The 16,250-nt window shown below is 44.0% G+C and overlaps 1 protein-coding gene across 3 annotated transcripts in view; it reads right to left on the bottom strand.

Annotated features, from left to right (window-relative positions):
* Window positions 1-1,276: 1,276 nt before the first annotated feature.
* ERBB2 (erb-b2 receptor tyrosine kinase 2) overlaps window positions 1,277-16,250 on the bottom strand; it is a 117,447-nt gene continuing 102,473 nt past the window's right edge. For all 3 annotated transcript variants that reach the window (XM_056547799.1, XM_056547800.1, XM_056547801.1), the window contains exons 15-27: window positions 15,697-15,854; window positions 11,788-11,835; window positions 11,564-11,702; window positions 11,356-11,478; window positions 11,172-11,270; window positions 9,137-9,322; window positions 8,567-8,722; window positions 5,135-5,210; window positions 4,908-5,054; window positions 4,722-4,819; window positions 4,297-4,473; window positions 3,241-3,517; window positions 1,277-2,416 (exon numbers count right to left, since the gene is read on the bottom strand). In XM_056547799.1, the coding sequence (XP_056403774.1) occupies window positions 2,058-2,416; window positions 3,241-3,517; window positions 4,297-4,473; window positions 4,722-4,819; window positions 4,908-5,054; window positions 5,135-5,210; window positions 8,567-8,722; window positions 9,137-9,322; window positions 11,172-11,270; window positions 11,356-11,478; window positions 11,564-11,702; window positions 11,788-11,835; window positions 15,697-15,854 (2,043 nt within the window). In that variant the 3' untranslated portion in view covers window positions 1,277-2,057. The remainder of the gene's footprint in view (window positions 2,417-3,240; window positions 3,518-4,296; window positions 4,474-4,721; window positions 4,820-4,907; window positions 5,055-5,134; window positions 5,211-8,566; window positions 8,723-9,136; window positions 9,323-11,171; window positions 11,271-11,355; window positions 11,479-11,563; window positions 11,703-11,787; window positions 11,836-15,696; window positions 15,855-16,250) is intronic.

Below are 16,250 nucleotides of genomic sequence, written 5' to 3'. Positions count from 1 at the left end.
AAATACATAAATGGATCTTATTAGAAAGGAAACTATAGCTCTGACATTGTGTGAACAGGTATTTACCTAAGTATATTTAAGGTAACACTAAGGGTTCACATAGACACTACAGATCCATATTACAGACCCAGCGCTCTGTATGTGCGGCCTATATGGGGTTTTAAAGGGGTACTCCACCCCTAGACATCTTATGCCCTATCCAAAGGATAGGGGATAAGATGTCTGATCGCGGGGGTCCCGCCGCTGGGGCCCCCTGCGATCTCCCTGCTGCACCCGGCATTCTTTTAGAGCGTCGGGTGCAGCGCCGGAGGCTCGTGACGTCACGGCCACACCCTGCTCGTGGCGTCACGGCCACGCCCCCTCAATGCAAGTCTATGGGAGGGGGCGTGACAGCTGTCACGCCCCCTCCCATAGACTTGCGTTGGGGGGTGTGGCCATGACATCACGAGCCTCCACCCAGCATCGCCAGTCATCTGACACGGAGGGAAGTTCGCTCCATGCAACGGATGTCTGGGGTGCCACAGCCGAGATCGCGGGAGTCCCTAGCGGCGGGACCTCCGTGATCAGACATCTTATGGATAGGGGATAAGATGTCTAGGGGCGGAGTACCCCTTTTAATAAGGCACAGTATTCTATCCTAGATGCAATTTTTGCCTGATACAATGGAGCATGCCACAAGTTTTTCTCTTGTGGATTTCATATGAATTTTCACATGCCTTTTTATGAAATCAGAAGCACACAACATATAAGGTACAGTATGGGCTTATATCAGGTTGTAGGCGCAGTATAATGGGCTCTGTAATGGCATTCGTAATACCAAGGATTTTTTAATAGGGCAACTTGCATGAGCCCTGATGGTTGTAATGCTGCAATATTCTGATCATTGATGTCAATGCTTCTAAATTCAGATGAGCTTTATTGGCACCAGTGTCGGGGTGCGTTCACACGGCCATCCGTCCCTGTTTTTTTATCCCCATTTTGGTTCCGTTCTTGCAGGCTGTAAACGGATTAAAAACTGTTTTAAAAAAAAATCCCATTCATGTCAATGGGATCTTTTTACAATCCGTTTACATACGTTTGTACCAGTCTGCACTCATTTTCGTTTTTTAGACGGCAGAAAAAAATGGCAAATGCAGTATTTTTTTCTTCTGTCAAAAAACGGAAGAAAAAACGGATACAGTAAACTCAACATTGAAGTCTATGGAAAACCGATGAGCCTTTAATGTCATCCGTTTGCCTAACATGTTTTTTGATCCGTTTTTACTTCTGAGCATGTTTAACTGATACAAACGGATAGCATCCGTTTTTATTTAAATTTTTTTTAAAGTCCGTTTTTATTTTTGACGGGAGAAGAACAGGACGGGTCTAGATGGCCGTGTGAACGCATCCTAACTCATGGCACTTGAGTATTGGACGGAGTCTAAGGTGCTACTCTGCACCTTTCTTCTATCAGAAATACCAGGTATTTCTACTGACCAAGGTTATACAACAGCTTGTATAAGTTCCTTCTATTTACAAGGATAATCCATGTTGTTAGCTTACTACAGATGTCCTCCATCAGTGCTTCTCCCAATAAAAAAAATAAAAAAATTTAGTAAAAATTATCAAAGATGTTTAACAAGTGGAAACTTCTCAAACATCTAGAAGTATTAGCTTCTTTCAGTACAATCATCTTGTAAGTGTCTCTTGTGCAGTCACAGTTCATTCCTTATAGTTAGTTGCTTGGCATTAAACAAACCTCTCGATATCCACTTCACCTGCAGATTAGGTGTTGCGCATATATATATATATATATATATATATATATATATATATATACTCTGTAATGTACAGGATGTTAGATTATAGAGACAACCCAACAGTGGGGATCTATAAACCAAAGAAAAGCCAGAACATTCCCATCTGTCCACAATTTCGTTGCCGATTGATCAGCCCAATGTGTATACGTCCGCCATGATTGTGTAGACCACAGCAGGTGCTATATTGTATGCCCTTTTGTATGGTGTCTCTTGGATAAACAGCTGCCTTTTATCTGGGTTACATTATCCCAAATACTTTTATGCAGTCACATCCCGAGGCCTTATCATTGCCTCGTCTAGTCCCAGGTACTCTGGGTTCTCTGCCGTTGGTGTGGTAAAACCATTCTGTGTAGGGTTAGGTTCACTTTCTGCTCTGAATTCGTGATTCCAGTAGTAAGGATTGTCAAAAGCTTGAGGGAAAGAGTTTGGCGAATGCATTCCTGGAGGGGGAAGATAGTCTGGGTTTTCCACAGCAGCCATTGCTACTGGACTCTTTGGCTCCCTGATCAAACCATTCCGGCACAGCTGTCCCTTCTGCCTTTCCAGGGTGGACACTGATGTTCTTGGTGTCTTCACCGAACAGCGACTTCTGGTTGGTTCTCTTTGGTTCACATATTCTGCATGAAAAACACGACAGAGTAGCGGGTTAGATTCCCATCTGCAATAATGATATACATTTCTGACATTTTTAAATAATCAATGTGATCTGGAAACAGAGCTCTTGCAGCAGCCTCAAGCAGACCTACATGCGAGGGCCAATGACCATGTTATTTTTCTGGTATCAGTGTTGTTTTTACAGCAAAATTATGCACCCAGGCATGGGAAATGGCCCATGGTCAGTCATTTTTTCATAGGTTAAAGGGGTACTCCGCCCCTAGACATCTTATCCCCTATCCAAAGAATAGGGGATATGATGTCTGATCGCAGGGGTCCTGCCGCTGGAGACCCCACGATCTCTGTGCTGCACTCAATGTTCGTTTAGAGCACCGGGTTCAGTGCCGGAGGCTTGTGACGTCACGGCTGTGGCGTCACGGCCACGCCCCCTCAATGCAAGTCTATGGGAGGGGGCGTGACGGCCGTCACGCCCCCTCCCATAGACTTGCATTGAGGGGGCGTGGCCGTGACACCACAGCCGTGACGTCACAAGCCCTGCATCGCCAGTCATACGGCACGAAGCGAAGTTCGCTCCATGCACTGGATGTCTGGGGTGCCGTAGCCAAGATAGCGGGAGTCCCCAGCGGCGGCACCCCCGCGATCAGACATCCCCTATCCTTTGGATAGGGGATAAGATGTCTAGGGGTGGAGTACCCCTTTAAGTGGATGCAGAGGCATTTATTTTCAGATGGGATACTTGGTCCATGAGAGAAAATGATTTTGAGGTCCTATTGTCCATCTGTACTGATGGAGCAAGCAATACCCTGAAAGTTGTAAATTAATTTACCTGGAGGGTATGCAGGTATTCCAGGTGAAATGCAGCCATACGTCTCATTTCCCCCTCCATCGACTGTATCCTTTCCTCCGAAAAATGTGGGGTCCTCACAATATCTTCGCTTAAGACTGTTTTCCTTGGGGTGTGGTGGATCGAACACATAGTCTCCTTCACTTAGATCATCGGACTCACTGACATCTGAGTTGTGTGATAAAGTTCGAGACAAAAGAGGTTCCACGTGACCGGCTTCATCCATTAATATCTGGTCTATCTGAGTCTCTGCTTGACTCTGACGAGAAAAAGTTCGAAAATACAGTGAAAAACCTCCATACCACTAACCCTGTATTTGTATCGTTTAGATCTAGGAGTTTGTCCACTTTTGGAAATCCTTATTGAAACTGCTGCCAATAAAAGGTGCAGATCTCCATATATACCTCCTGGTATGGCTTTGGCCAGCCATATACATTAGGTAGCTAAGCATTGCATTTAACCAATAGCTCATGTTTATTTTAATGGCCCGAGACCGCTGTAAGCACTTACTACACAAAGAATATGTTAAAAACCCAACAGGCCGATTGTTCCTTCTGTCAGGCCTATAATTTAAATTTACTAAAGGGGTACTCCGCGACCTTGGCTGCTGCACCCGGCGTTTGTTTTTACTTCACGGCCACACCCCCTCAATGCAAATCTATGGGAGGGGAGGAGACTTGCATTGAGGGGGCGTGACCGTGACATCACAAGCGGGGCGTGACTAACATCACAAGCCTCCGCCTTGCATCACTAGTCATCCGGCACAGAGCGAAGTTTGCTCCGTGCACCGGATGTCTGGGGTGCTGCAGCCGAGATTGCGGGGGTTCCCAACGGCAGGACCCCCGTGATCAGATATCCTATCCCCTATACTTTGTATTGGGGATAGGATTTCTAGGGGCAGATTATCCCTTTAATGCTCATGGGCAGCTTTAGTTGGACAATAGTATATCATTTGGCCAATCAGTAGATGAAGCCTCAATGAAAGGAAGGACTAGAATGGCGTTCGCTAATACAATGGTAAGTAAAACAACCTCCTACCTGCGTGGATGATATTCGACTACGATGTTCCACTGTTGTCTCATCACATGCAAAAAATCCCTGATGAGGAACCAGGTACTCCTCAGCATCTACCAAATCCTCCATGGCCGCTTCTTGCAACAAATCACTGTAGAACTGAGTTGTCAAAGGACTGGACTGTGCCATGAGCTCTTCATTCTGAAAGGCACAGAAGGTTATAGGGCTCTGGATACTATAGGTCACTATAACTATGGGGGAGATTTATCAAAACCCGTCCAGAGGAAAAGTTGCTGAGTTGCCAATAGCAACCAATCAGATCGCTTCTTTCATTTTTGAAAAGGCCTCTGAATATTGAAAGAAGCGATCTGATTGGTTGCTATGGGCAACTCAGCAACTTTTCCTCTGGACAGGTTTTAATAAATCTCCCCCTATATTCCTATATATACCTCAATGACCACAAAGCGACTTGGATCTCGAGCCATGCGTGAAAACTCAGTGACCAGCTCTCGAAACTTGGGCCGGCACTCTGAGTCGATCATCCAGCCTGAAGAGCAAAAACACAGTAAATTAACATAGATCCATAATATTAGTATAGTTTTGTGAATAAACAGATTGAGAACGCCATTACTTACACTTCACCATGATCATATATACGTCTATGGTACACACAGGAGGTTGAGGGAGCCTTTCCCCTTTTTCCAGTAGATCTGGAATCTCCCGAGCTGGGATCCCATCATAAGGCTTGGCCCCGAAGGTCATCAGCTCCCACACAGTAACTCCTATGAAGTAAAAAGATGATGACGCATCGGAAATCTTACATATAATGTTTAGGAATATTGTTGAAGATGACATTGCTCACCATAGCTCCACACATCACTCTGGTGAGTGAACTTCCGATGCAAAATGGATTCCAAAGCCATCCATTTAATGGGAACCTAGAGAACCCAAAGACATAGAAGTATTAGAGCCTGTTTTCAGTCACTTTAAAGGGGCACTCCACTGGACAGCGTTCGGGAGTAAATGTTCCGAATGCTGTTCTCGTGCTGCAGGGGGTCAGCCATGCCCCCTCAGTGCAAGTCTATGGGAGGGGGCATGAAATCGTTTTTTATTCATAGAGCACGTTTATAGCCTTTTATCCGTCAATGTGTACTTCGTCATAGCACTAAGTGCTGTTTGAGAATATCAATATTGACTTAACCTTTTGTGATGATTTGTAACCTGCTTGATACTTTTTTGTGTGTATATACACTAGATGTGTCTCCCTTGTACCTTATGATGCACCTTATCCTGAAGAAGGGCCCAATCCGGGCCAGAAACACGTAGATATGTGCCGTTAACAAACAGTTTATAGTTATATACTGTTTCCTGCCATAAGTTAAGTTAATACTTCACGGAACCAACGCTGTATCAAGTTCCAGTTTTCGCCGCTCATTTCTGTCTCACTTTACCGGACCGGCCACCCCTGGGACCGGGAGGAACACAGCTGCAGGACCATTTATATTTTACCACACGCTTACAGATGTTGTGCTCTTATGTACCGGTGTAATTACATATTTCATTAGGGTCCCTTGTCTTTTTTTTTTTTTTTCCCTTTCTTGGTCCAAAATTCTTAAATGAAAGAAGTTTGGAACAACCACAGGGGTTGAGGGAACGTGACCCAGGGGTTGAGACTTATCAAAACCTGAGCAGAGGAAAAGTTGCCCATAGCAACCCAGGGGTGTGGAAATAAAAAATAAAATAAATAAATACTTCCCCAAGGGACTAAAATAGAGCCCAATCTACTTGTCCCTCATGACGATCCACTTGTCCGGGCCAATTTTTGCTTTTTCACTCTCTCGTTTTTTCTTCCTCCCTATAATAGCCATAACTCTTTTATTTTCCCATCTACAGACTCATATAAGGGCTTGTTTTTTGCGGAACCAATTGTACTTTGTAATGATACCTTTTATTTTTCCATAACATATGCTCCAAAGCAAAAAAAAAAAAAAATATTGGTTAGGTAAAGTTTTAATAAAATAAAAAATAAAAATAATTTTGCAAATTTGGTGGTTTTCTTTTTCACGTCATTTACCTTGTGGTCAAGCTAACATGTTATTTTAATACTTTAGGTCGGCCTGATTACAGCAATACCAGATTTGTATCGTTTCCATCACATTTTACTAATTTAAAAAAAATTCTGAACTATTTAGAATTTTTTTTTATTACCATTGTCTCATTTTTTGCGCTATAATCTGTTTTTTGTATTGGTACCATTTTGGTATTGATCTGACTTTTTAATCACTTAACTTTTTTCTGTGATTTTATAAAAAAAATTGCAATTCTGGAGTGTAGTATATATTTTTTTTTTTTTACATTTACGTCATTTACCGTACGGGATATATAATGCTATATTGTAATAGTTTGTACAATTACGCACGCGGCAATACCAAATATGTATATTTTTATTATGTTTACATGTTTTTTATATATAGGAAAAGGGGGTGGTTTGAAGTCCCCTTAAGGGACTTTTAGGAGGAATCATTAGATTCCTCATACAGATCAATAGAGTTCTATTGAACTCCATTGATCTGTGTGCTCTGCGATCTATTGATAGAGCCTGGTCCAGCTATGTCCATGAGGGACCCAGCCAGAACCCTGACTTGAACCCAATAGAACATCTCTGGAGAGACCTGAAAATGGCTTCCACCAAAGATCCAACCTGACTTCATGATCTGCAAAGAAAAATGGCAGAAATCCCCCAAATCCATGTGTGTAAACCTTGTGGCCTCATCTCCAAGAAGACTGGAGGCTGTAATCACTGCCAAGGAGGCTTCAACTAAGTCCTGAGTAAGGGTTAGGGTCGCCACCTGGCTGGTATTTTACCGTCAAAGCCGGTATTTTGACCACCCTGACGGTATTTTTATATTAAAAATACCAGCCATGCAATGGCTGGTATTTATCCAACCAATCCTCCAACTCCCGGAATGTTGCACCATATGCTATACGAGTGTATCCCAACCAGAGTGCCTCCAGCTGTTGCAAAACTGCAACTCCCAGCATGCCCGGACAGCCAACGGCTGTCCGGGCATGCTGGGAGTTGTAGTTTTGCAACAGATGGAGGCACCCCTGGTTGGGATACACTGACCTACACTATATATTTCAACATGCTGGGAGTTGTAGTTTTGCAACAGCTGGAGGCACCCCTGGTTTGGAAACACTGACCTATACTATATACTACTATGTAGTCCAACATGCTGGGAGTTGTAGTTTTTGTTTGGGGCAGCTGCTGAGCCACAGGCTGTATCAGGGCATGCTGGGAGTTGTAATTAGTAACTAACTGCAACTCCCAAATTTAATAAAAAGTCCCAAAAAACAAAAATGGTTCTGTTAAAAACTACAGATCGGGGCGCAAAAAATGATCCCTCATACCAGGCCCGTATAAGGAGAAATAAAAAAGTTATAGGGGTCAGAATAGGACAAAATTTCCCCCGCATATGTGCATCCTGTGATGTCACGCATATATAATTAATTATGCAAATTAGCATGGCCGGTAACTTTTTTGCAACATTAAAATGTGTCGGCAGATAACAACCATTTGGCCCATCTAGTCTGCCCAATAATCTGAATCCACTTTGTCATTATGGGGTATAGAACAATGTTGTCCGAAAAACAATAGTTTTTTTTTTTGTTTAAATTTTAACACAAGGCCACAACTAGAGATGAGCGAATTTACAGTAAATTCGATTCGTCACGAACTTCTCGGCTCGGCAGTTGATGATTTATCCTGCATAAATTAGTTCAGCTTTCCGGTGCTCCGGTGGGCTGGAAAAGGTGGATACAGTCCTAGGAAAGAGTCTCCTAGGACTGTATCCACCTTTTCCAGCCCACGGGAGCACCTGAAAGCTGAACTAATTTATGCAGGAAAAGTCATCAACTGCCGAGCCGAGAAGTTCGTGACGAATCAAATTTACTGTAAATTCGCTCATCTCTAGCCACAACATGAAGACTTTCCGAATGCACTGTACATTACTGATGTTTGCAGTCCTTTGTGATGCCTCTTGCCTTAGTACACTGATAAGCCATTTCTCCTTTATTAAGCTTACAGCATGCAGCGTGTACATCTTGTATGTCAGTGTTTCCCAACCAGGGTGCCTCCAGCTGTTGCAAGACTACAACTCCCAGCATGCCCGGACAGCCAACGGTTGTAGTCTTGCAACAGCTGGAGGCACCCTGGTTGGGAAACGCTGTTGTATGTGATGACTGTAGTCTAAACCCATTTTTCGGAACATGTTTAGACATCACGGCTTCTTACCTTTCCTCCGTCTGCATGATACTCTGTTTCATCCACATCCAGCAATCTTGCAAGTCCAAAGTCGGTGATTTTTACATGTGTTGGGTTTCTCACCAGAACATTTCTTGCAGCGAGATCCCTGTGCACTAAGCGGATGTCCTCTAGGTAGGTCATCCCCTAGGATTGGCAATCATATTGGACAGTCAGTGGCACGTTTGTATGTCATACAAAAGCTGTCATCACATCCTACATGGAACATGACAACAATAGCAGCTTGAGATCTGGACATTAGAGTTGAGCGAACTTACAGTAAATTGGCTCGTAGCAAACCTCGCAGCTCGGCATTTGATTACTTTAGTCTGCATAAATTAGTTCAGCTTTCCAATGGCTCCAGTTGCCTGGAAAAGTTGGATACAGTCCTAGGAAACCTAAGACTGTCATCCCGGAAATTTCCATGCAACCAGAGACCTTGGAAAGCTGAATTAATTTAACCAGACTAAAGTAATCAAATGCCGAGCCACGAGGTTTGCTACGAGCCAATTTACTGTAATTTCGCTCAACTCTACTGGACGTATTCAGCCTAGAGCTTACCTTGGCTATTTGGACACACCAGTTGAGTAGATCTCTGGAGTGGATACGATCTTTATTTTCTCGTACATATTCCAGTAGACATCCATATGGCATGAGTTGAGTAACCAGCTGTACGGTGGTGGTCAGACAGATCCCCAATAGGCGGCACACATAAGGGCTTGCCACTCCCGCCATTACATATGCTTCCTGGAACAAGCAACACAGCAATGTCTTTTTATGCTTTATTTACTGCTGGGTTTTGTATGCTCATACCAATATAGCAAACCTGAATTTGTCACCAGTTTTCTTTTGTTCATGTGTGATGACGGGACCACGGGGTGTAGCGGAGTAGGTGGATGGGGCAAGATGGTAATAACCCAAGGGGCAAGGTGTTGTTCAAGGAGATATCCAGTGCTGAAAAACGTATCCCCTATCCTAAGGATAGGGGATAAGTTTCAGATCACGGGGGGTCCGACCGTTGGGGCCCCCGCGATCTCCTGTACGGGGCCCCGGCAGCCCAGGGGAAGGGGGCGTGTTCACCACCGCACGAAGCGGCGGCTGACACGCCCCCTAAATACAACTCTATGGCAGAGCTGGAGCGCTGCCTTCGGCAATCTCCGGCTCTGCCATAGCGATGTAGTGAGGGGGCGTGTTGGTCGCCGCTTCGTGCGGTGGTCGACACCCGCTATCTGGCCAGCAAGCCAGGGCCCCGCGATCTGAAACATATCCCCTATGCTTAGGATAGGGGATATGTTTTTCAGCACTGGACTACCCCTTTAACCGCTAATGTTCGTGATGCCAGAGTGGTTTTTGGGTACTGGAACCACCCAATCGGTATCTCCGCTATTCCAATAGCTAAGCAGTGAAAATGAGAGTCCATAACAAGGTTATGGTTTAACGGAGGCTTTACTGAGGTCAGATAGGTGTTATTATCTTCACAGCTAGGCCAGAAACCCAGAGAGGTGGCCAGGAACACAGAAGGACCTTGCAGCTTGCTGGGACCAATTATACTTGCAATAGACATTAGGTAATTGTCTTGAGGCTTGACTAGACTGTAGATAGTGACAGCAGACATAGACTTCACTTACTGGAATGACTGTAGATTTGAGACCTTCCAGGTGCTGGACAGTAGCACTGAGACATCTGGTGTTTGCTGGTCTCAGTAAAGTGATGATGGTACAAGAGCAAAAAAGAGAGAGAATTGTGATGGCCACCCCCTTATAAGGGGGGGATAAGCCAAAGCCCATTGGTCAAGCTGCGGGTCATGTGTTAAACTGGTGCCCTCTGGGTAACGTAATAACATAACGTGACATTTACTGGAGTCATCCAAAGGTCCTTTATACTGACTATACATTGACATACTGACTATATTTCTATTACATTAAATAACACTATAATAACAGCAGGGGAGACACTGCAGGAGAGCCCCCAGGTCACCGAGGGACTCAACCTGACAGGACCATGTCCTGTACTAGGACATCACACGTGACTGTGAAATACAGTTGGAAAATGTATTAAAACCATTAAGATCAAGGTAAAGTTTACGGAGTAAGGAGATGGTTTGTGAACCTTATACTTTATATTTAGTGCTCCTTTAATGGTGTACTCCAGTGGAAAACATCTTATCCCCTATCCAAAGGTTAGGAGCTAAGATGCCTGAAAACGGAGCTTCCGTGTTCGTGACGTCACACCACGCCCCCTCCATTCATGTCTATGGGAGGTGGCGTGAATGCTACATACTAGCCGTCACGCCCCCTCCCATAGATGTGAATGTAGGGGGCGTGGTGGCTGTAGTCGCCAGTCATCCGGCACAGGGGGGGGGGGGGGGTCACTCTGTGCACCGGATGACTGGGGTGCCGCAGCAGAGATCACGGGGTTCCCTAGGGGCAGGACCCCCGCGATCAGACATCTTATCCCCTATCCTTTGAATAGGGGATAAGATGTTTTCTGTCGGAGTACCCATTTAAGTTACCTTCTTCTGTCTTTTACTGAATATAAGGTGTAACAGTTCATTCAAAATGTCGCTCGTCCACATATGCCCTTGAGTAATACTCACATCCAGGATTTCCTTGTTGGCTTTCGGAGATGTATTCTCTCGTAACACCTTGATCGCCACCTGAATTTTTACGTTCTCGTTCTCCGGGACCCATATGCCCTGAAATATTAGCACATTGACATTTAGATCATTATCGCTAAAAGGTGGTCCAGAAGTGTTCTCCTGTAGAAATCAATGTCCCTACCTTATACACAGTGCCAAATGCACCAGATCCTAAAATCTTCACCTTCCTCAACTCTGTTTCCTTGAGTATCTTCATCTGAGCCTGGTTAGGCATTGCTCCACTGGGAGTTAAAGGTTCCACCAACTAAATAAAGAGTAAAATGAGAAGAAGGCCTCGTCTGATACTCCTCTGCATTATTCCAGACCACTTTATTGCCCACCCCTCCTACCTCATGTTCCTGAAGTATGCGCTTTAAGGTATGTTTCCGCTTCACTTGATTCCTCCGCCTGATGACCAACACAATGGTCACTGCGCCGGTGATCACGAGTAAAACACTGCCTACCACCGCCACGATCATATAGGTTTGACTGTGGACGAAAGCAATACATGATATCAGCATAAGACACATTGACCCAAGGAAAGTCTCTAAAATCCCACTATTTGGACACTCACCTGTTATTCACAATGATGGGGCACCCTTTCTCGTCTTGTTTATCACACCTGTGATAAAATACAGACATTTTAGTCAAACAGACTATGGCGGAGAAGTCCTAAACCCATAATCTGAAATCTAATTGGTAGCTCTACTTTTGTGCAGCACCAGTATAGGGTATTTATTATCATATTCTATTCACGGCATAGGAATGAGTTACATATTCCCCCAAAAAAGTAAGAATTGCCCTTTTCTATTCAGAAACTCAATACGTCATTCCTTTGCAAAGGGCTCAGCTGCAATACCAGACACAGCCTGTAGAGTGGCGCTATTTCTGAAAAACAAACAAAATGCTTGACATCTTGAACAACTACTTTAATAGGAAATTATCGAATTTGGTTAAATGGCTGTTTGAGCCTGTATGTGCTATGAGACTTTAACTCTTTAGATGCCATGATCAAAGCTTATCATGACATCTAAAGCATGGAAATACTGTTGGGGCATTCATCGGACCTCCTGCAGTGTGATTTTGGGGGTTCGATGAGTGAAGATGGTCTTTTCCCCTCCTATATGCTGCTCTCCATGAATCTTCTAATAAAGTCTGCCTCAGGCTGCCTGTACAGTGACCCCCCGACTTATGATGGCCCCGACATATGATCATTTCAACATATGATGGCCTCTCAGAGCCCATCGTATGTTGAAGGCAGCATTGACATATGATGCTGCTGTGTGTCGGGGCCATCATACAAACAGCTATGTGACAGCGCTGACAACTTCAGCAACTGACAGATAGTTGTATAATGTCCCCGTGTGCCCCGTTCTGCCTCCTGTTACTCACATGCTGTCCTGCTAACTCACGCAGGCTTCCACTGTGAGCTCCGTGTAAGCCCCACCCCCCAGTGCCGCCATAGCCAATAGCCTGCAGCATCTTGCTGCAGGCATCCAATGAGCTGCTGGCTGCCCTCCCCTTCCTTTCCTATAGAGCTGTAGTCGGCAGGATCGTAATGCAGGACATTCTGTCCCCCCTGAAGGTATTTAAAGAACTGTACAGTACTGTATGCGATGTCACACATCACATACAATACATATACACACTATACACCCCATACATCAATGTTTCCCTATCAGTGTGCCTCCAGCTGTTGCAAAACTATAACTCCCAGCATGCCCAGACAGTCAATGGCTGTACATGCATGCTGGGAGTTGTAGTTGTGCAACAGCTGGAGGCACTCTGGTTTGTTAAACACTCCCCATACACTCCACATACAATGGTCATCCCAGAACCAATTAGCAGTTTCCCATAGAGATATGTATTCAACATACAATGGTTCCGAGGCCCCAGAACCAATTACCATTTTTACATAGACATATGTACTCGACATATGATGGTTTCAACATATGATGGTTCTCCTGGAACCAATTAATATCATATGTTGAGGGACCACTGTATAAGCAGATTGCCAATATTACTGATCAGTGGTATGCCATAGCATATGGGGACAAATTTGAAATTAATAATAATAATAATAATAAAAAAAAGTAAAAATATATAAATAAGCCCCTCCCATAAAACTTTTAAGCACCCAATTTATAAAAATGAACTAGTGAAAAAAATAAACATGTTCGGTATCGCCACAGGCAGAATTGTCTAAACAAATAAATTATAAAGCTTAAAAGGTAAACAGTGTAAAAGTAAAAAATGCCAAATGACAGAATTGTTAATTTTTGGTCGCTTAATTTATCAGTAAAAAAATAATAAAAAGTCTCAGCTAAACCAAAAATTGGACTGATTAAAACTAAGGATCACGGCGCAAAAACATGAACATGCAAACAGCTTCATATATGGAAAAATAAAAAAGTAATAGGGGTCAGAATAGGGCAATTTTAAGCATACTGTAAACATGGGTATCGTCATCGTATTGACCTACAGAATAAAGAACCTGTCATTTTTAATGTAAAGTGCACTGTGCAGAATAAAACCCCAAAAATGTTGCATAGTTGCAACAATGTTTGGGGGTTTTGCTATAAATTTTGTCGTAATTCTAGTGATGTTACAAAGTACAATGAATCCATAAAAAAAATCCCTCATATGGCCCTGTAGGTGGATAATGAAAAGAGTTATGGCTATAACTCAACTGACTCAATTATTAGGGGGACAGACAGGGCGATCTGTCACAAAGACCGGGATCACCAAATAGTGTGTTGTCTTCCTGGCGCTCGAGTTCGGCACAACACAAATCGGGTTGACAGGTTACTGGGAGCGGCTGGAGAAGACCCAGCAGTCATGGTACACACTGGCACCAATGACAGAGCGAGAGGTAGGTAGTGTGTCCTTACAAATGATTTCAGGGACTTAGGCAGCAAGTTTAAGGACCTCAAAGGTATTTTTCTATGAAATGAGCCACACAAAAGAGGCAGCGGGAGATTAGGGAGGTAAACAAGTGGCCCAGAAGCTGGAGGGGAAGGAGGGGTTTGGGCTCATGGAGAACTGGGCCGACTTCGCTGTCGGATACCGGTTCTACTGTAGGGACGGGCTGCACCTCAATGGGGAGTATGCGGCTGTACTCGGGGGGGAAGATGGCCAGAAGGGTGGAGAAGTGTTTAAACTAGGGAATTTGGGGGGGGGGGGGGGGGGGACGGGACACCACAATATAGGAGTGGAAGACAGAGTAGATAATGAACTAGGACTTATTAAACCCTTAACGACCTGCACCGTATATATAGTATACGGCGCGGCCGTGCAGTAGGTCTATGAAGCGAGCTCAGGAGCTCGCTTCATTTGCTTTCGGTCCCAGCTGCTATCAGCAGCCAAGACCCGTGGCTAATGCTGGACACCAGCTTTGATCACTGTGTCTAAAGGGTTAATGCCGGGCATTGGCCCGATCGCCGATGACCAGCATTAGCCGCAGGGCCTGGCTGTTGATAGCTAAAATGTCGAAAATACACTCCCGGCAGCTCGGGATCATTGCGGGGAAATCGCAATGTCCAGATCAGCTTAGAGGACGGCAGGAGGGCCCTTACCTACCCCCTCGCTGTCCGATTGATCCTCCAAGGCTCCAGTCAGCCTCAGCAGGCTGGAGCAATGGAGTACCGATAACACTGATAATGCTATGCTATGGCACAGCATTTAACAGTGTAGGCAATCTAATGATTGCATGTAATAGTCCCCTATGGGAAATATCTGACAGTGGCCATAAACCCCTTTAATGACTAGGCATATTTTGGCCTTAAAGGGGTACTACGGTGGAAAACTTTTTTTTTATTTATTTATTTTTTTTTAAATCAACTGGTGCCAGAAAGTTAAACAGATTTGTAAATTACTTCTATTAAAAAATCTTAATCCTTCCAATACTTATTAGCTGCTGAATACTACAGAGCTTTTCTTTTTGGAACAGAGAGCTCTCTGCTGACATGACCACAGTGCTCTCTGCTGACTTGACCACAGTGCTCTCTGCTGACATCTCTGTCCATTTTAGGAACTGTCCAGAGTAGGAGAAAATCCCCATAGCAAACATATGCTGCTCTGGACAGTTCCTAAAATGGACAGAAATGTCGGCAGAGAGCACTGTGGTCATGATGTCAGCAGAGAGCTCTGTGTTCTAAAAAGAAAATAATTTCCTCTGTAGTATTCAGCAGCTAATAAGTACTGGAAGGATTAAGAGTTTTTAATAGAAGTAATTTACACATTTGTTTAACTTTCTGGCACCAGTTGATTTAAAAAAAAAAAAAAAATAGGTTTTCCACCGGAGTACCCCTTTTAAAGGCCAAAATATGCCTAGTCATTAAAGGGGTTAATGGCCACTGTCACATATTGCTTTATCAGTATTATTACTAACCAAAAAATAATTCACAACATTACAAAACACTGTAAATCAGAAAACAATGTTTTCCGTGTGATCAATGTGAAATCAAAGTAATGTTTTACTTACGAATGGGAGCAGTTAACAGGACACATCTGGCAGACGCCATCTTTGTCTGCATACTTCCATATTGGCACATAGGAGTCCACTTTTTTCCCACTTGGACATTGGTTGACACAGGTGGATCCATCCTTATAATGTGCACATTCTACACACTGATCTGCTTGCTGTAAGGTAAAGAAAGGTCTTAGAATATAAATAGAGATGAGCGAACTTACAGTAAATTCGATTCGTCACGAACTTCTCGGCTCGGCAGTTGATGACTTTTCCTGCGTAAATTAGTTCAGCTTTCAGGTGCTCCGGCGGGCTGGAAAAGGTGGATACAGTCCTAGGAGACTCTTTCCTAGGACTGTATCCACCTTTTCCAGCCCACCGGAAAGCTGAACTAATTTACGCAGGAAAAGTCATCAACTGCCGAGCCGAGAAGTTCGTGACGAATCAAATTTACTGTAAGTTCGCTCATCTCTAAATATAAAGCCCGAGAACATCCCCTATACTGTATATACCAGTGGTCTTCAACCTGCGGACCTCCAGATGTTGCAAAACTACAACTCCCAGCATGC

This window comes from Hyla sarda, chromosome 12 (assembly GCF_029499605.1).
Source record: "Hyla sarda isolate aHylSar1 chromosome 12, aHylSar1.hap1, whole genome shotgun sequence".
NCBI lineage: Eukaryota > Metazoa > Chordata > Amphibia > Anura > Hylidae > Hyla > Hyla sarda.
This window is presented reverse-complemented; position numbering and strand designations above follow the sequence as displayed.